General features: G+C 39.1%; 1 protein-coding gene across 1 annotated transcript in view; it reads right to left on the minus strand.

Moving 5' to 3' along the window:
• The window catches only part of LAMA3 (laminin subunit alpha 3), a 106,860-nt gene that overhangs the window by 55,182 nt on the left and 31,272 nt on the right, over window positions 1-20,406 (minus strand). Inside the window, exons 13-27 of the mRNA XM_061448642.1 lie at window positions 19,636-19,773; window positions 19,099-19,145; window positions 18,156-18,255; window positions 17,640-17,692; window positions 17,128-17,233; window positions 15,536-15,635; window positions 14,952-15,108; window positions 11,555-11,681; window positions 10,166-10,308; window positions 8,737-8,837; window positions 8,478-8,631; window positions 6,947-7,107; window positions 4,685-4,793; window positions 2,637-2,734; window positions 212-377 (exon numbers count right to left, since the gene is read on the minus strand). Of these exons, the coding sequence (XP_061304626.1) occupies window positions 212-377; window positions 2,637-2,734; window positions 4,685-4,793; window positions 6,947-7,107; window positions 8,478-8,631; window positions 8,737-8,837; window positions 10,166-10,308; window positions 11,555-11,681; window positions 14,952-15,108; window positions 15,536-15,635; window positions 17,128-17,233; window positions 17,640-17,692; window positions 18,156-18,255; window positions 19,099-19,145; window positions 19,636-19,773 (1,760 nt within the window). The remainder of the gene's footprint in view (window positions 1-211; window positions 378-2,636; window positions 2,735-4,684; window positions 4,794-6,946; window positions 7,108-8,477; window positions 8,632-8,736; window positions 8,838-10,165; window positions 10,309-11,554; window positions 11,682-14,951; window positions 15,109-15,535; window positions 15,636-17,127; window positions 17,234-17,639; window positions 17,693-18,155; window positions 18,256-19,098; window positions 19,146-19,635; window positions 19,774-20,406) is intronic.

Raw genomic sequence — 20,406 nt, forward strand, 5'->3', positions numbered from 1 at the left:
TCTGTTTGCATGCCAAGCACACCTAACAGTTTAGAAAGAAGCTGGCGTTTTTGTTTCCCTTTCTGTGTGTTGTCTTTGTGGCTGACTCAGTCTGCTACATTTTGATCATATCACATAATTCAGTTTTGATTCTCTTAAGTTGTTTCATCTGCTTAGCCTTGTGAAGAACATACTTTGTGACTTAGGAAATGAAGTTTTCAAAATGAGATACCTGTAACGGTGTCAAGGTGACTCCATTAACTGAGCCAGAAGGTAAAGGGGCACTCAGTGGATTGTAGAGTATATATCTCTGTACTTCAGAAAAGTTCCCATCCTTCAGTGCATTCAAAACCAAAGCTTCTGGTGGAGTTTCATACACTGAGGGTATGCATGTTGCACTAAACACAGAATTATAGTCAATTACTTTAGGACCCAAGAAAATTTCTTAAGCATCATAAAAGGAAAAGCAGTCGACATATTAGGCTGTATTACGATTAATAATGCAATTAGCAGCCCCTGTTACTCTTTAGATTCTATGTAAATGATCAGAGGGTAGATGAAGACAAGATGTATGGATTTAACTTTCAAAAAGAAAAATATTTATTAACTGATTTTATTCACTCAACATTTCCATAAACTGAAGAATTTCAATGGAAAGAGTTTGCTAAGGAAGATGAAAACTAAGAGAACCAAGAGTGTTAAAAAAAAACAAAATAGATTTCTGTTAATCCAGTCAGTTACGTTCACCAGAATCTGTACTAATGCTGAATTCTCAGTTCTACAAGTATTTACATAGGTGTATCTTTTAGACATGCAAGTTTCCCCACTGAAGTCAATGGGACTACTTAAGTACTTAGAAGTTAAGTATACCCTCAAATATTTGTACAATTGGAGCCAAAATAAATAACAGTGATCCTTGAAAGCATCCTCATTCATTCCCTACTGTGTTTGGCTATTTCTTCCTTGGTATATTTGATTCTGAAGAACTTGACTGAGAGAAGTATTTTCCAAGGCTGCAGGAGAAAACATTTTTTCTGGGGAGAGACGGGGTGGTTTCCTGCTAGTATTTGTTCACTTCTCATAAGTACTCAACAGACAATGATTAGTCTTTGCTCAAGACAGGCCCAGAACTGGAATGGCAAGTATGTTTCAGGGCCAGGACTGAGATCTATTTGCCAGGCCTGTGTGGGAAATCACACGCGGCATCTGCTTATAACACTGTTCAACTGAGCCAAGATTCTGCATCTTTCAACTTGGTGAATAAAAAACACTTTCAGGAAAGCAAAAATGTGACAACCAGCACAATGGTCCTAATAACAGAACATAAAAGACACAGTAAACTATGCAAGTATAATGAGAGTACAAACACAACCCACATCACAAAACAAAAGTAAAACGTAAAAATTTCTACATTTGCTTTATTTTAAATGTCAGGTTTTGCACAGCCCCATTCAACTCAGAATATAAATGCCCAGGAATGCAAAATACCTTTGGTGCAAGGACAAGTATCCAGTCTTATAAAGCTGCTCTCAGTTGTAACTCTTCAAGCAGGAGAATTAAAGCTGCAATTCAATGCTATGCATGCTTGGAAGCCAAGTACAGTCACATGCTTTTACCTAATTTACTACCCAATTTTTTCTGCTTTCTGTTGCAATTCGACCATTATAATAGAAGCTACTGCCTGGAAAACTATTAGACCTAGTCACCAACTCTTTCTGCCTCTGAAGTCCTGCAAATGACATTTACTTCCCACTGCCAGATCAGTAGGAAGAAATCTTTAGGAGCAGTATCACGAGGGACATCCTGTGGAGTGCAACAGGAAATTAAATGTGGGTCTCCCTAATTTGGAAGCTGCAGTGATAATTCCTTTCTGGCCCAAAGAACAAAACATGCGGGAAGGGGAAGAGCTTCAACAGGGCAGACCAAGTGCTCTGCAGAACCCAAATCTGAATATTTGGGAAGTGAAAATTCAGGTTCAGATCTTGGCAGCAAGAGAAGAGCCATCAGGTTGTGTCAACCAAGCTGTAGATGAACATCCTAATTATGGGTCCTGTACAAGTATAATGGAGGAGAAGGATCACTTGGCACTGCTGTATGCGGTGAGCACTGAGGGGACACCTACCATATGGGTTGCACAATGAGATGGATAAAGAAATGGCTTGTTTCTGAAGCAGGGTTTACATGTTGATTAGCTTGATGATGCCAAGTTGAGCTGGTGGATTGCTGCCTGAAAGGGCAGTCACAGCCCTTACCTAATGACAAATTAAAGCCATTTCAGAACAGCTGGAGCAGTAATGTGCAGAATTAAACTCCAGAAGGAGCAGTAAGCATTTCAGGCCACCAAAGTAGCAATATTTCTCCAGCTTGGACAACTATCAAAATGCACAGCGTATGAAAGTGTATGTGTCAGTATTTTCTAATGCGTCAGCACTCAGTACTTCAGATGGGCCAGGGAGAAGCTATTCTTAACAAAATCCTGTGCAAAGCAGATTAATAGTAATGCTTCAGCATTTTTACAAATGCTGCATTGAAAAAGTGGCCTACATATAACTTGTGAGTCACTCAGCAAAGGATAATTCAAAAGAATTAAAATTCCATTTGGTCTGCCTTTCGAAGTCATCTTCAGAAAATACAGAGGATAAAACCAAGCACATTACCTTGCATCATGGGTACTCCTGTAAGCAGCTATGCACTGTACTTTAGGAGCCACATATTCTGGAGAAAATTCTTCAGCTGATACAATACAAACCTTATGCTGAAAAATAAGGACAAGACACAATTAAATAATAATATAATAAATAAATAACAGGGCCAAGACTGAATGGGAATGATGAATTCTAATTTTAGCATGAGGAAACCTGAGCCCAAAGCCATGTTCTGTCATGGACTTACTTTAAGTAAAGTAAAACCTAAGTATATATGTTTGGCAATGGGAATGACAGAAGACCAGCTTGCAGTGTCAGAAGCTAGGCAAGACGAAGAGATGTAGAAGAGAAAAGCCTTCATGTTGATGTGAGAGACTTTTGGACCCTGGTGCAATTCCTAGACCTTCTGAAATGCAGACATGAACACTTGCTCACGCAAAGTCCATAGAAGTGAGTTTCAGTGACACTAGGATTTAGAACTCATAAAATCATACAATAGTTAGGGTTGGAAAGGACCTTAAGATCATCTAGTTCCAACCCCCCTGCCTTAGGCTGGGACACCTCACACTAAACCATCTCACCCAAGACTCTGTCCAACCTGGCCTTGAACACTGCCAGGGATGGAGCATTCACAACTTCTTTGGGCAACCCATTCCAGTGCCTCACCACCCTCACAGTAAAGAACTTCCTCCTTATAGCCAATCTAAACTTCCCCTGTTTAAGTTTGAAGCTGTTACCCCTTGTCCTATCACTACAGTCCCTAATGAAGAGTCCCTCCCCAGCACCCTTATAGGCCCCCTTCAGATACTGGAAGGCTGCTATGAGGTCTCCACGCAGCCTTCTCTTCTCCAGGCTGAACAGCCCCAACTTCCTCAGCCTGTCTTCATATGGGAGGTGCTCCAGTCCCCTGATCATCCTCGTGGCCCTCCTCTGGACTTGTTCCAACAGTTCCATGTCCTTTTTATGTTGAGGACACCAGAACTGCACACAATGCTCCAGGTGAGGTCTCACGGGAGCAGAGTAGAGGGGCAGGATCACCTCCTTCGACCTGCTGGTCACGATCCTTTTGATGCAGCCCAGGATACGGTTGGCTTTCCGGGCTGTGAGCAGACACTGAAGCTGGCTCATGTTCAGTTTCTCATCGACCAACACCTCTCCGCAGGGCTGCTCTGAATCTCTTCTCTGCCCAACCTGTAGCTGTGCCTGTCATTGTTCTGACCAAGGTGTAGGACCTTGCTATATACCTGAAGCTCTTCTTTTCCCCAGAAGACTTCCCACTAGAAACTTCCACATGTGGAGATACAAACTAATAATATTATCTTTTGTATATGGATCTTGTTAGCACAGCAATAGCAGCAGGCAGCTCACATACAATCTAAATGGTATTTGTTCACACTGAACACTGCCTCATGAAATGAAGAAAGCATGTATCAGTTCTTAATCCTAATAGTTCCATGAAACTACCCTATGTTTGCAGCTGTTTTGAAACTAATATTTTAACCAACTGTAACTCATCCTTTTAAAATGGAAAACAGAAACAACACAGAAGAAAATTCTGCGTCCAGAAAAACACATTCCTGGTGTGGCCAAAAGAGGTCAGTGAAGGCTTTTTATTCAAAGTATTTAAAAGTTATATGACTAATGAATGAATCTATTACCTGAAATGAATCCATTTATTACCTGAATTTTGTAAGAGACTCAGGAAACTCCTAGATGGGTTTTGAGGATTTAAAAAAAGTGAAGGAAAAAAATTATGAAGTATAAAACTACCAGAAGATTTTTCATTTAAAGTGTACATGTAGAAGAGAGAGGGGAACTGAAATAAAGCACGAGAGAGCTGGAAAAACCCTTACCAAGAAAGGCAAATTTCTGTTTATCCTTGGAACTGAGCAAGTTTACCTCAACACAAAGAAACATCTTCAAGCATCTAATATACATCATTTCACACATTACTGCACAGGATGTGAACATAGGAAAAGAAGCATCTCTCTCTGCCCTCAGGGAATACTTTACACTCAGGGAACAAGTACTACAAAAGGGATAAGAAAACAGAAACTTACCAGAAGAAAATTAATTGATGATGCCTTGAGATGTATCTTTGTATCTGCTAGTAGGTCATAGACTGCAATGCGATTGCTGTCATCAACTACAACGCTGCGACAAAGGAAACTGAGACAGAAAGCAGGATTAAAAATTAGCCTGTGGTATTGCCATGTTGTTTAGGCTATTGCCTAGCTCAGCTGCTTAGTTTTTGGCTAGCCTCACCGCTGGTGCCTAGCTGTTCTGCTGCATCACGAGTAACAGCTATCTGGCCAGTGGTAAACCTGCAGTATCCTCACTAGTGCGATGAAGGACGTACCACATACAAGATACTGCTTGTCCATTGTGGATTGACCTATTCAGAGCCTAAACATCCAGACCTCAGCTCAGATATCTATTTGAGCTACTGCTTTAAGTAGGATATGGACAGACACACATGCATGCTATCTGTGTAACATGGTGTGTAACTAATACTCTGTGACTGGACCGTGCTCCTTGAGGTGCCAGCACACACCAGCTGCTGTTTTCCACTAAAGCCACGTGCCACTTATGATGTGGATCAGCAGCTCTCACCCACACAATGGCAACTGTCCAAGTCTTGATTTTAGGAAGCTATTCTGGACACTGGGATACTCACCAATACAAGTGAAAAAAAAGTAGGTTTCCCTTTTACTGACTACTTTCAACTGGCTGCACTTCTTTGTTAAAGACAAATACATACTAAGAGGAAGAGTCTTGCTAAAGCCTTTGAGCTCTGTCTTGTTCAGGGAGAATGACCCCTGCAACTTGCCAAAAGTAGCAATAGTTCCCTTTTGCTAAAGAGAAGGAAGTAATTTCTTCCTTCTGCACTTCTGCTCAGCTAGGCCACAGGTAAGAAGCTGCAACCACAGTACAACCACTTCTCTATTTCTTCTCTATTAAGCAGAGAATGTGGAAATTTCACTCTCATTTGAAGCACAGCTCAAAAATATGGTCAGCTCAGGGCTAGGAACATTGAAGGACAGAGAAATATAGGTCCCTTATTTGTGATTTGCTGGAAGCTTGCAGTGTTTTATTGTCTTTTGATGTTTTATTTGGATTACCCAGTAGAGCTGTCAGAAGCCCTGGAACAATATATTCCTAATTCTACAAATTAATTTTATCTGCATGTACCTCACTATGTCATTTCTTGATTTATTTTTGAACAGAAGATACTTGTAGCTTCCTGCTCTAGAAAAGATGACACAGCAACTCACTTGCAGTGTGACCATTAACTTCAAGCACAATGGCTGCAGAAAGGACTTACTGCATTGCTGCATTGAAGTAGCAAGGGCTTTACTTGTATTTTCATCAGCAAGTTCTTAGCGTACCATATGAACCAACAAGAATGCTCAAAATTAGCCCATAAAATGTACTGGGGGGTGGGAGGGAAATACCAATAAAATGGAAGATTTACAGCACATCATTTGTGCCTCAAAGTGTTACATAACAAGCTAAAAATAAGAGTCTTCCCCAGCAATAACCTCACAAGGTCATCGCTCCTCATAGTTCTGCTCTGCACCATAAACATGCTGATGAAAATGATTTTTCTTACTGGGGAATTTCACCCTGAATGCAAACCTAAGCTCAAGCCTCCAGTCTGTCAAACTCTTGCCTCATGAGAAAAACGGATGCATGACTGTAGTCTGCCAGCACTGGGTAGCGTCTCCCAAGGGCACAAACATCTGCAGGATCACAATCCTAAAGTGAGTCATACACTGAAATGCTCAGGTATTAAAAACAATCTCGCTCATGACAGACAGAATCTCTTGTGCAGAAGCATCTGCAGTAACCTCAGTAGTCAAGAAGGATAAAGAAGCATTCAGCTGAAGACCTTGCCTACAGCCTAACAGCCAGATGACGGCTACACTTAGAATTTCAGAGACCTCTTGTAAAACTGGCTGCTGCATTTTTTACAGCCAAAGGCCTTGGACACACTTTTAACTAAATAAAAGCAGTGCAGGCTTCTGCAGCCAACACTGATGCTTTTCCGCTGGACTCAGAGAATAATAGTTTATAAGGGTTTATGAATGTGCATTAAAAAAAAACCCTTTTTATAGGAGAACATTTCATTGAAGCAGTAGCAATATTTAATGACCTGATTAGACAGAGAGATATATACCCACGGAATCAGGGACTTGCTTTTAAATCAACCTATAATATTCAAACAGTCTACATAGTAAAATAGATTATGATATATAGAAAGTATAATTATATCCCAAATGCTTATTTAATCATTTACTGATTACTTCAGAAATTCTTACCTGTATTTACAACTATATATTCTCACTCTGCCTTCAGTGACAGGTCCAGGACTATGTATTGTTACCTCGGCAGTGTATAACTGACCATCTTCATTGGCGTATTCAAAAACCAGAACATAGCGACCAACTTGAGGAACATTTATGGTCATCTGTAAATTGACCTAGGTCAAGATCATTGAAAAAGAAAAAAGCTGTTAGATTTTTCACTCCCTTTCTTGCAGGAAGCTCCCTTTTCCTGCCTTGTAAGCAAACCCGTCAGCATCAGTCCAGGGCCAACCCCGTAATGTCTCAGCAAAAGACAACCAACAGAATGGAAGCAATGCTTATGAATACCAGTTTGTCCACTAGTAAGAGTCAACCAAGTTCAAGATACAGCTGCCACTATAACAGTTCTAGGAAGGCTGTAAAATAAGCCCAGGAAATGATCATATTATTATTTCTCTTTTCCCCAGGAGAAAGTATCAGTGAGGAAACTTTAACATTCCTAAATAATTGTCACCATCATCTCTAAACTATCTTTAGTAACATAAAAATTGAGTCTACTTCTCCACTGAAAACAAAATTTCCAGGAACACAATTCCTGCTGCAGATTCCTTACAAAGAGTGAAAGCGTTTTCTCCAGGCAACAGCCAATACCACTTTCTGAAGCATCAAGTTTTTCTTTCAGTTTACCTGCACAAATGGGTCAACACAATATTTGATTCAAAATAGTTCGAAGTAGCTGCATGGAAAGTGCTGTGGTTGCAGAAGTTTTTGCTACATTTGGCTATGTAACTATCTTCAAATTTAAACTCTTTTTTCTCAATATTTCCTTAAGCTACAAACACTTAAACGTGTAATTAATTCTGTCAACAGCCCTCTTGACTTCACCGCAATCATTCATACCAGTACAACTTTGCACATGCGTCAGTCATGAAGCACCAGGCCCTGTGGCATGTAAATATTCTTGTTGTACTTGGTATTTTTAAAGCATAGTAGTAGAGGGCATAATCACTGTACATGTAACTATCATGTAATTGATAAAACACTGTATTTTTACCAGACACACTTCCAGTATATCTTTTCATTTCACAAAACATGTTTCTCTTTCAGTAGAGCTACGATAGAGGCATAATTGCTTCTGCTTTTTTGTTTATTAAAGCAAATATTTTACATAAATATAGCTAATTAAGGGGGAAAATAAGATTCATTTATAGTGATGTATGTACACCACTTCTGCTGACAAACCATTATCCCGCTTACGTTGCAATTAAACAGTATTCTGAACAAGCCAGCATGCCTAAAGCAGAAGGATCTTTATTTAACAAATTACTTGTGTCAGAGTGAAATGTCTACTCTGGTCACAGTTATAAATCTGCCTAGACTGATCCGTTTACACAATTCAGTATAAAATGCAGAACCCGGCACAGCATCTGCTTTAGGGATGTGTTACATATCTGCAAATCCTAAACTGTAACCTGCAAGTGTTTTAGTGCAGTAAGTTTATAGCCAACAGTGCAGATGGGACTGCAATTAGCAGCAGGAATCTGACCTCTCTTCCACTGATATGGGTCATCACTGGTTGATCAGGAGTTGGCTGCCGCACAGGTATTCTTCTGTATTCTCCCCCATGTCTGAAATACACTGCCTTTGAACCAAGGACACAGGAAAATCTGGCCAATGGCAAATGCTGATAGAGCAAGCAGCTTACATAAAAAGAAACAAACACAGGATTGTTATTGTTTTCAAGTGCAGCAAGATAATAATAAATAATCCAAAGCACTGGTTTACTCTGAAGCACATATACTGACTGCTCTGTTGAAGCATGTCCTGAATAGGTGCAAGGCTCTGTAACTTGTATCTGCAAGATGGATGCTTCGTAGTAATCACTGGGTAACAGCACCATATAGTCCTAAGAACAAAGAACACAACAAATGCAAGACCACGCAGAAAATTAAAGGAACAAAAAGGAGCATCTACTTTCTCAATGTAATAATGAAAGAAACCAACCACATAAATAATTTTTATGGAGTGTATCTGCAAGACATGAAAGTTTTTTTGCTGTTACATGGGCCAGTAACATCAGAATGTGTCTCCCTAACTCTATTTCTGCCTTCATAGAGATGGGAAGATGGCAGCTGCCCTGTGAGCAAGGAAATTCTGAGGCCACTCCCATCATGTGTTGTACAAGATATTGCTCATGAACCAGCTTCTCTACAGCAGGGTAATACACAACCGACTGCATGCAGTTTTCAGACATGAGTGAGATCAACACGCAAGAACTCCGACTCCACAAGGGAGATTCACGTAGCCCAGGTGACTTCATTAAAGTACTCCATGTAATCTATTAAGCTGGTTTCAGAAGTTGGTATATTTTTGTTCTGACTACTTAAATTAACATATTAGAGTTTTTATAAAAACTGTTAAAGTGAGAACATGCTGGGCTAAAGCCATTAATAAATTCCTTTTCAAAGGTATTAGTTAAAAAAAAACAGACACAATAAGTACTGTCACTTTCAGCAAGAAATATGATTGCAAGCTCTTTTAGTAACATTTTACCTGGTACTCCATAAATTTAACAGAGCCCCAGGCTTAATGACTAAAGACACAGACTACTTGTTAACCCTATACATTATACATATGAATTTAATATGCTGCCTTTGTGATCATGCATGTTTAAGGTTTTTCTTGGATTATGACCTCAAACAATTTCTGTTTTTATAGCAATTTCTCAGAACTGATGTCAGAAAGGATTTTCAGTTTTTCAGTGAGAGAAAGAAGAGTCATGATGGAAGGACAAAAAACATTTAAAAAATAACCTACTAATCATGCAGCCCATTTTATTTTCGTCTTCTTAGGAACCTTTGTCAAGAAACTAAGGCCTTGGTCATCTGTGGTAAGCTTTAGATATGATATCTGATAGGTAAGAACTATTAATTTCTGTGAGCATTTCTTCTCAACCAATTGTGCTGTGTGTTAATATTACTCTAGCCTTTGAAGGTAAAAATTCCAGATAAAGTATGCAAGCACAAGAAAAATTAGAGCTGGTGAAAGTCAGGGAAGAAGAAAAAAATGAAATAAGCAGTGGGACTGTAAATTTTCATAATGATATTCTGCTGCTGTGCTCTTTTCACTAGTGCTGAATTTCAATTGCTTACAGGGTTCTTCCCGGTAAATAACTCCGGAGCAATACTATCATGACAGCCTTCAAGCACTTGTTTTCCTCAATTGTTTTCTTACCAAGAGGACTTCCTCTGCCATTATACTGACAGTCCATGTGCCTGGAACCAGTGAGAAAGGCTCTGCGGAGCTTTTTCCTGGGATTGTGACAAAAGTTGGCTCCTTGCTGGGTGGGAAGACAAACTCTTTGCTCTGAGCAGCCCCTGCCAGCAAAATAAAACCAAGTAAAAATATAAGGGATCGTGAAAAATGTCTCTGTTTGCTTTGTGTGCTGAACTAATGATTCAATCAATTTAAATGGGTCTAACAGGAGCTGATCAATGCTTTTCTTAAGGCATTTCATTAATCAATGTGCATTTGTCCACACAATGAGCTACAGAGCTACATAGTCATTGTTGTCTTTGTTTTCATTAGTGTTGAGCAAATTGGTTCAGAAAAGCAGAGCTCTGCCCCTATGATGGCTGGTTTCACAATATTCTGAAGTGCTCACTACTTCACTTTTCCATTATTTTCTGTTCAGCCTGTATTTGCATTGACCCACAATATGTTCAGCTGACACAAGACCTGTTATCATGTGACTCTCAGCCAAATATTTCAGATAATGGAAGTTCTCAGCAGCATCTAAAATCTTTAGTTACAGATAGTAACTGAAGGTCTGGGCAGAGATGATGTATAACGTGTAGAGATGATGTACAACACAAATGTAGCTGTGGCGTGCTTCATCAAAAAGTTGTGAGGTTCAATTGTTATGAATATTACAGATTTCTTCTCTGAAGCCTAGACAAAACCTGGTTCCCTGTCTCCCATCTAATAAAAGCCAGAAATAACCATGAACTGCTGCCACTCTGCTGAATGATATCTGTGAAGTCCTCAGTTTTGTCTCCTTAGAACTACTAAAAGGTCTATGACTAAACTCCATTAGCTGCCATAAGTATGCTGAAGTTAGGCATTACAAGATATAATTCTGCATAGAGGCTTGGTATCCTCCTATTCAAAGGATATGGAGTACTTATCTTCTATCAGGGCCCAAAAGGCATCACATGCTGTTGAGGTCTGTAATCAATCACAGCTAACTTGGTAGGTTGGACTCACCATTAAATAAATGTTATTCATGGAATGAAGGCAGAAGCCACTTTTAAACTGAAATGTTAAAGGCAACTAAAAGCTTCATTAAACACAGTTCAGAGATTCCAAGTGCAGAACTGAAAGTACTGAGTTTGGCAAACATTTGAAAAAACAAATGCTGCTTACTACTGTAAGTAAGGATTTCATGCAAGCAAACACAGCCACATCAATTACACAGCAAAATACACTAGGAAAAGCACAAAAGTACTGCCACTGTTAAAAGTGATACGTTTTAAGCAACATTACAAATCTCACTTAGGTGCACCTTGAAAAGACTCCTCCAATCTAATACTCTGATCTGTTGCTCCACTGAGTTGCACCTACCTGTTGCAGGCTGAGATTGACAGGCAGATAAGTGACCAGACAGTGTTTCACCTCCAGGGTTAATGTACCTCAGGATAATGCGAAATAAGTTTGATTTTTCCACATTCAAAGTTATCTTCACTTCATTCTGAAAAATGGAAGTTAATAAACAAAACCAGCCATAAAGTGCTGAATAGAGGAAGTTAGAAGCCATGCAAGCACCATACTAAAGTCCTACAAGAAAAATGCACATGCAGACAAGTACATACTGGAATGGCAATGCTACTGTATGACAGAGGAAGACAGGCAAGCCTAGTGAGAAAATTAATTCACTTACAAGTGCAATTAGTGCCAAAATGTTTTCCCTCAGCAACTGAGATCTTCCCTTTAGAGCTTTTTGAGCCCAGGCTGACATAGCGGAGGACTAGATGGAAGAGCTTAGGGGAAGCCACAGTGATAGGCACAACCACCTCTGGCTGCGAAAAATAAAAAGAAAGGGAAAAAGGAGGAAAGGAAAGTATATTATTTGTTACTAGCACCCAGAGAAAGAAAAACCATTTGGCCAAGACAAACTCTGTAACAGAAAAGAAAGGCTCGGACAGCTTACAAAAGAACATAGAACAAAACTTCCTGTGAAATAAAACTCTTGTTAAATGCTAGCTTATCCAGAAAGACACAGAAGGGCTGAACTGACATGTGTGTTAATATTGCAGCTTGATATATGGGCAGTATTTTACAGTTATTCTCCCCTTCCGTGCCCTAAAGGAGGCTTATGGCATCAAGGGTTGCCCATATTACTAGCTTCCCAAAGAACAGGCCAGAATTAACAGTCCTACTCTGAGATCACACAACACACTCCACAGCATGCAGGCATCTCAGATTGTCACTGAAACTTCTGCTTCTCCACCAGATCCTGTGGTTTCTTAGAGATGTGATACCATGTATGACTCTTTGCTCTGGGACTAAACTGACTCTTCTGGAGCCATGCAGTTCTCGAGCCCACAGGAGGTTGCTCTCTCACAGCCCCCCTTATTTACTTTGCAGAGCAACAGAATCAGCAGAGACATGTTCAAATGGTGGTGGTGGATTAGGAAAAGATAGGATTGGTACAACCTCAAGTGTTGGCTTCCTTCTTTCCATCCTAAAACTCCCCTTCTAATACAGCTCCCAACAGTTCACCCATCACAATCCACTTGCTGTGCCTTTCCAATACTGTTGTTGTATGGTGACCTCCCCACCGCTCTAGTTCATTCTGCTTCTGCAAATGTACGTAAATTTTCTCTGTTCCATACATTTGAGAATAGAGCACAAGGCCACATTTTCTCTTATTCCTAAAAGTTACAATAAATGCAAAATTGCCAGCTCTCATATGCTGTTCTGAATTTATATTCCTCAATTCTGTCATCACCAGACACTTTCACCTTCTTAATAGAAGTTCGAAGCAGAAAGCAAAGATAGACATACCACAGATGGCAGGGCCAAGAGGTCTAGAGACTTGAGAGCTAAAATCTAGGTGATTGCAGAAGGGCAATGGGGAAAGGTTTTACAAGAGTTATTTTAAGTGGAGAAGGATGACTTCTGAAAGATAATACATGGGTAAGACAGGAACTAAAGGAATACCTGAAAACCAGATATGAACAAAAAAGAAAAGGCAAAGGAAATAAAAAAGCATGCTTCAGGAGATTTATCAAAATGGTTTCTGAGCTTTTATGGAAAATCTAGAAGACACAGTGAAGGAAGAGAAAGAAGACATGTGACAAATGAGGGAGGAAGAGATGCCAGTCCCTGGCCTCAAGCAAAGGCAGGGAGTGGGGAGAAATTATTCTTTGAGCTCTGTCACAAACTTAGGCCAATCTGGCCAGTGCTTTAAAATCTAAGCTCGACTGTCAGCTGCTCAGTCTATAATGAAACACCCATGTTGGCAGCTTGACAATAGTCTCCACTGATGTCACACACAGCTTATTTATTTCACCTCAAGAATTTTTCATTGTACTGAAATAGTTTCTTTTCACACAAAGCTGTTACAATTGCCTTTTGTGTGGCAACATTTGTCTTCTACAAAATAAATGTCAGGAGGATTATTTCAGGGTCCCGCAAGACACAGAAACACTACATTGAAATCAGGAAAGTTCCTTGAAATGAAGACCATAATTTCCTCCAGTTAAAACCTTGCATAACTGAGAATGCAGCTCAGTTATGCAAGTATCTAAGTAAGAAGGGCCTGGAGCTGGTGATTACTTACATGACTGAAAAGGTTTATCCAGGTAAGCAAAATAATGCACACTTGTAGCAAAATTAGAGACTAAGGCTTTTCTCTGCCTCTTCACAAAATGCCACTGGATATGAAATGCAAAAAGCATCTGAGTTAGAAAGCAGAATTTAAGAAATCACAGCTACTGGACAGTTGCCTTCCTTTATGAAAGTGGCGTAATTCTGAAGATCCAACGAATATGAGCTCCGGGATAAAACAAACAAACAACAAAAAGAACAAAGGGGAAAGAGTGAAAAATGAAGAACAGAAAGGAAATCACTATGCTTGTGCAATAATTATGTACTTGCACCTCAATCTACAGTGATCCATTAATCCTTGGACACAACCACACCAGAGTACTACCTTAAGAAGAGTGAGCAAATCCTATTTATTGCTCAAATCTACTGTTTTAGAGTCCTGGTTCACTTGGTCAGTAGTTCAGTCCAAAGTCAGGCAAGTCCCTTCTTACACTTACTGGTGACTTCCTTTCTGTGATTTACTTATAAACTGCTGTTGCTTAGTTTATTTGTGGACTGTCATGAGATTAAAATGAATGTTGCCAATATGCTCCTCCTCACAGCTTCCTTTACTGCATCATACCTTTTCCTGTTTGCTGTAATGAGAAGTTATCATTGCTAACAAAAGTTGACACCTTTCTCTTTTTCACCCAATATAATTTGCAGGTGTAAAAGACTTCAGCGACAGCCCTGTGATGGTACCTGAAAACCTTGTGGATACAGACTGCCATGGAATTGTGTAATTCAAATTACTTCGCCAAGCATCAACTTTCTGCCATTTCCACTGTCCTTGACATGACAAGAGCTTCTGCACTTAGTGTTATAGACTTTAAAGCTGTTAGTTCTTTTTACTTTTTTACACCCTTTCAAAATGAGTATCTCTCACAAACAAACAAACAAACAAACACCCCCCCCAAAAACAACCTCAAAGAGCATTTCTGAAGAACAAATACTGGCAAAAGCAATGACCATACTAATAGTACCAACACTCACTAATCTAAACAGGGATACAGTGCCAAAGGGTTCATCTTAGTAATATCTTGTCCTTTTTTTCTAGTTTCTCTATGACCCTGCATACACATAGCGGTACTATAGAAACATACATACCATGCACCTATGTTTTCACCTCAAAGCCTTGCTCAAAGCTTACTTGTATAGATGACATCTGAGCATATCCTCTCCAACTGAAGCCAGGGAATTCCTGAGGATCATAGCCAAAACGAATTTCCTTTCCTTTCACAGTAGTACCATCTTCAATCTCAAACTTCATGTGGTGCAGATCAGGGAAAAAATAGTTTTTTTCAGGCCTTTCAAGGAAAAAATTAAAACCCAAACAACAAAGTGTTACCAATTGTTGTATGATCTATATCTAAGAGCACAAAGCAGTGGATTGGAAGTGACCTACTGATGACTGAGGAATCCTGATAGCAGCTAGTAAATTCAAGACAGCTGATAAAGTTGGGTGCAATGAGAGTTCTCCTCTCAGAAGTTTTTACAGCTTACATACGTTTTACTATATAACTCTTGATATGTATATAGATGCATATGCAATACTATTGCACAACTGGCATTTGTTATTTAAGGAAACAAGTTTAAAACATCTTAATAAAACAACATAAGAAAACTGCCCAGCAAAATTAATATCAACAGCTAATACAAAAGCAAGTGACTTGCAGGTAGTTTCAAAAGAACTATGCTTAAGCAGGAGCTCATAGGAGCTACAGCCAGACTCACTCCTGACAGGCTGTCCCCACGACATGGGCCCTGCACTGGCAGCCACCCGTGGACTCGGCACATGCCGGGCTGAGGGATCCTCCAACATCACACTGGCAGCCTGTTGGGGAAAGAGCAGAAACCAAATACCCCATCAGAAAAGAAGTGACAGAAGTTATCAGAAAACACACCTCGCTTCCGCTAATTAAACACTATTAATGATTCGTTTCCTCCTTCCAGAGCCCTTCAGACTCCCCTCAGACTCTTTCAAACGTGTTAACACACATGCATGAGCTGCAACTATTTCTGGCTTCTGAAGTTTGTGGTTGTTTGCTTTATTTTCACCTTGGAATGTGAAAAAAGCCACTTAAAAAAACCCAAATCACAAGCAACAAGCCATGCCACGTTACTAAGTGCACAACTACAGCTCTGCAGAGTAGTCATTCAAATGTTTTGCTAGTAAGTCAGAATTTCTACAACAACATGATAAATAATTATTTAAACCCCCCAATATAAACAAACAACATCCCCCACACCAAAACAAACCCAAACCTCTAACTTAAAAAAATTGTAAGATGCTAATTTTTCAGAGCCTTTATCTTACAAAAATTGGACATGACAAGAACATATGTGTTCATATAATAGCGTATGCCTATTTTTAACCAATACTGGACGACAGTACTGAATGATTTTCTACAGGAGACAGGAATTGTGGAACAAACTAAATTACACCTCTAGTAAGGACGTATAATATATTGTACTAAGGAACAGCTATGTCTAGGCTAAAAATTTCAAGCTGAATTGAAAGGTTGAAAGTTCCTAAACATGTACTTATGTCATAGTGTAAAAGCCTCCTGTTCCTAAGACATCATAAGTACTTGTAATCCTTTGTGAAACTAGATCCCATTCATTATCTCCTTGGTTAGATATTAGGTATAAAAGCTTTGTTGGGTACAGTACCTGTTATTTTTAACTTTGCACATATTAAGAGATTGTTAAATGATGTCAATGCATTAAAAATACATCATTTGCATTAACCCCAAATAGATGTAAAACACACTGAAGTCAGTAAAAGTGCTTTCAATAATTTTAACAAACCTACGTCTACAGGAGGGGGACAAGGAGGGAAGGGAACTGGTGCAGTAGCTCTACATCACTCAAAACTCATGGCAAAGCATGTATCCCTCAGAAGAAGAACCACTTTCTCCGCATCACAGCTACATCGCGCTCTGCTTCAAAACACATTGAGGCCTGGACTAAAGAAATCCATGAATATACCTGCAAAAACACCCATCAAGCTACTATCATCTGTTGTAACATTTTAAGTTCTTACTGTAGCAACAGACCTTAGAAAACTGCTAAGCAAAACAGACACCTACTGCTCTTCCAAGTAACTCTTGGAGGAAAATCAACCATCCCTGGCTCCACAACTTGGGAGAAGGAACAAGAGGAGGAATGAATGTCAATTATCTTGCTTGATAAGATAACAGCTTCAGCTGTGCACAAGTGATTCCACAAATACATTCACACTTTAAAAATAAAACCTAGGGAATTGTAAAGACTTTTCTGCTGAGTGCAAATCTGCTACTGGAAATGTCCTTTATTCATTTTACCTCTGCAGCCAAAATAATTCTTGTTTTCAAGAGTGTAATAACCAGCTTCACAAGTGTCACAGGAATCTCCACAAACATTAGATTTGCAATAACAATGCCCATTTTCCTGGGGGGTAAAAAAAAAAAAAAAAATGTTTCTGCACCTTTTCGGGAACTTTAACATTCAATATTCCAAATTCCCTCTAATTCTAAAAAGAAAAAACGTTTTCATCTCCACACAAAATACAATCTGGACATAACCTCTCTCACATATCATCTTCAAAGAACAGACTAGAAAATATATAAACTCAAGATGCTGAGAATTGTTCAGACCTTTCATACTGGCCTAGGATGTATAAAACTTCTGTATAAAACTGCTTCTCCATTGTGTAAAACTGCTTCTCCATTATATAAAACTAGCCACTTTCTGTGTAAAAGCAATAATTGCTACCAAGACTTCTACCTTACCAAATGTCATAACAATTTATCTTTACAAAAATCAATTTCATTAATGTCTTTCAATTTCACTTTACCTGCTGACATTCTCCGACTCCACTTAGTGTTCCACTCACATCACACTGGCACGCTGCACAGATGAAAAAAAGGCAATCTGCATTTCACCTTTCCAAGACACTTTGCAGGAAAAAAAAAAACCACCACCCTGAATCTGCCATTTTAAGTCATAGTGCCACAAGGTGGATTTTACTCTAGAAGGTTCAGAACAGCAGACAGATACTGGCACAAGGTGAGAGGAAAAAAAAAAGGGGAAAGAAAGAGGACTTCAGTGTATGTGTGATTTACTGGGGTGTTTAAAATGTTTTAATTTGTATTTAACAAAAAACAGGCTTGAGTTTGGATTTAAAATTGTTTTCTTCTTTTTAGAAACATTCAGGCAATTGATGCAAATCAGTGTCCAGGCTGACTTGAACATTTTATTTTGCGGTGCTACTTTGAGATCAGTTCAACTCTCCGTATGAATGAATAACAATGACTTCCAAAAGAATTCAATACATTCCATAAGCCCAAAGAAATATGTCATGAAATTATACCTGTGCATCCCTCAGGGTTTTCTTTGGCCAGGTTCCAGTATAATGGTTTGCATTTACTACAGGTAGGACCTTCAACGTGCTGAAGACATTGACAATAGCCCTAATGACAGAAAGGAGTTAATATGGCTTCATTGGTTTCATGTAAACATACTGGTCTTTAGTGCTAAGAAAATCCTAGTATTATTAACAGATGCATGGAATTGAGGCTGATTCAGACTTAGATTTTTCAGTCTCATGCGATCAGTACAGGACTTCCACACAGAGCATTTTTTCCACATCTAATTTATTCTAAATGATTCAATAGATGTACTTTCCAATTCTTTTATAGCCTTATTAGGACTGCTCTAAAGTATTAACTGTTTTGCAAAGAGTTTAAAAATCAAATTTACTTAAAAATAATAATTCATTTTCAAATTTAATTATTCCTTTATTGGTGGAAAACACAATTAGCTGTGTTCATGAACCTACATAGATATCTCTTCCATCAGTCAGACTTACCTTCTAGGTCTTCATTGCTACACATTTACCACTGACTGTGATTTCTGCTAAATATGCTATTATTAATAACCATCAGTGTATTAATAACAATAATAGTGGAATAGTAACAGTTACAAAGAGATAATAATTTTTCTCAAGAATAATTTGATGCTGAAATGGCCTGTTGCAACCCAAATCTACAAGGTCTGTGGGACATGCATAAGCTTAGATGCATGCAATGTATATATTAGAGTTTTAGCACACCAAGAAGACATAAACAGTATGCATATTCTATATATAAAAGATGTAAAAAATACCCTCATCAGCTGATTGCACTAGCATGACCAAAGAACAAAACAGAAAGTTTATTTTCACTCCTCAGGACGTGAGCAATGAAGTGAATGTGTTCAGCAAAGGCACATGAATTATTAACACACGCTATTAGCTGTGATGGGAGAATACTTACGGAATGAGAACCAACGCTACCCAAAGGATCACATTCACTGTTGGCACCTTTATGAAATTAAAAAACAAACATTGAAAGACCTTTTGAAAACAGAGCTGTGGAATGTAGCACTGCAGAAGCACAATGTAGCAGGCGTGAGGTTGAAAGGGTTTTTTAATCTGGTTACCTTGGAGGGACTGAAATGCTTTAAACTTCAAAACCAACAGAAACCTTTAATAATGATTTTTCAGATGTGTATTTATCCTGGTTTAGACTATTTGGTTTGATATGCAAAGTAGTGGCTGGAAAAATAGTGCACTAACCTATCGATCTGAGAAATGTTTTCTTAAAGTTCCTGTGCCATCATCTGAAAACACTTAAATCTTACAGTATTTACTTTATGAAATAACATGCAGAATGACAGATAAGCTCATCTAATATGTGCTCCCTGTGCATCCTTCCCTCCATCCCCAGGCTTCGGGGAGTTTCTGTAAACTTTTCATGCAACAGACTGCCCTGGAGAACCCTGCAGTAAAGGTTCTCCCTCAGAAATGTTACCTTCGCAGTAGGGGAAACTGTCAGCTGCAGAAAGGCATCTGTCACACCGTTGCCCCGTGATGCCCGTTTGACACTCACACTGCCCAGATGTGGGCTCACACGTGCCGTGCTGGGAACCGTCAGGAGAGCATTGACAAGCTACAGAACAACAAACATAGCCTGTGGTGGGAAAGTTCACCCTGTAGGGACCAACTACCAACCTTCCAAAACTTTAGTACTGCAGATGTTTTGAATTCTATTTATGTATTTGTTCTTTTTTCTTTCCAATAAATAGCTCACAAGATTCTCCTTACAGGGTCCTCATTCCTGCTTGGAAGCTATGAGTTTGAGGTGACATGTAACACATTGACATTAACTCTTCCTCTGTTCTTGGCTGAAACAGGTAAGATTATCTGGAACGATAATAAAACTCTCATCCTTAAATTCTTTGTCCCATCCTAAGAGCACGTTTGGTTTTGGATTTCTGCTTTCTTGATCTTCTTACAGTTATAGAAAGCACAGAGCAAATTCTGAAATTAGATCTGCTCTTAAAAATATGAATCTAGAATATAAAATTGTATGCCCTCACACCTTAGATCTGAGAGCAGAAGAGGCCAAAAAAAGCTTTGAAATACACCATGAAACAGTCTTATAATTTCAGGTCCCAATGTAAGGTCTCACCTATGCAATGATTTACACACATGGGTAAATAAGAATAATGCCACAAAAAAGAGCAACGCTGCTAAAGCCCAGGGGACTCACCTTTGGGCAGACAGAGACTAGAGGAGAGCT

The sequence above is a fragment of the Pezoporus flaviventris genome, unplaced genomic scaffold (assembly GCF_033815535.1).
Source record: "Pezoporus flaviventris isolate CSIRO_AGI_PZ_B2104156 unplaced genomic scaffold, CSIRO_AGI_Pfla_v1 ptg000007l, whole genome shotgun sequence".
In the NCBI taxonomy this organism is placed as follows: domain Eukaryota; kingdom Metazoa; phylum Chordata; class Aves; order Psittaciformes; family Psittacidae; genus Pezoporus; species Pezoporus flaviventris.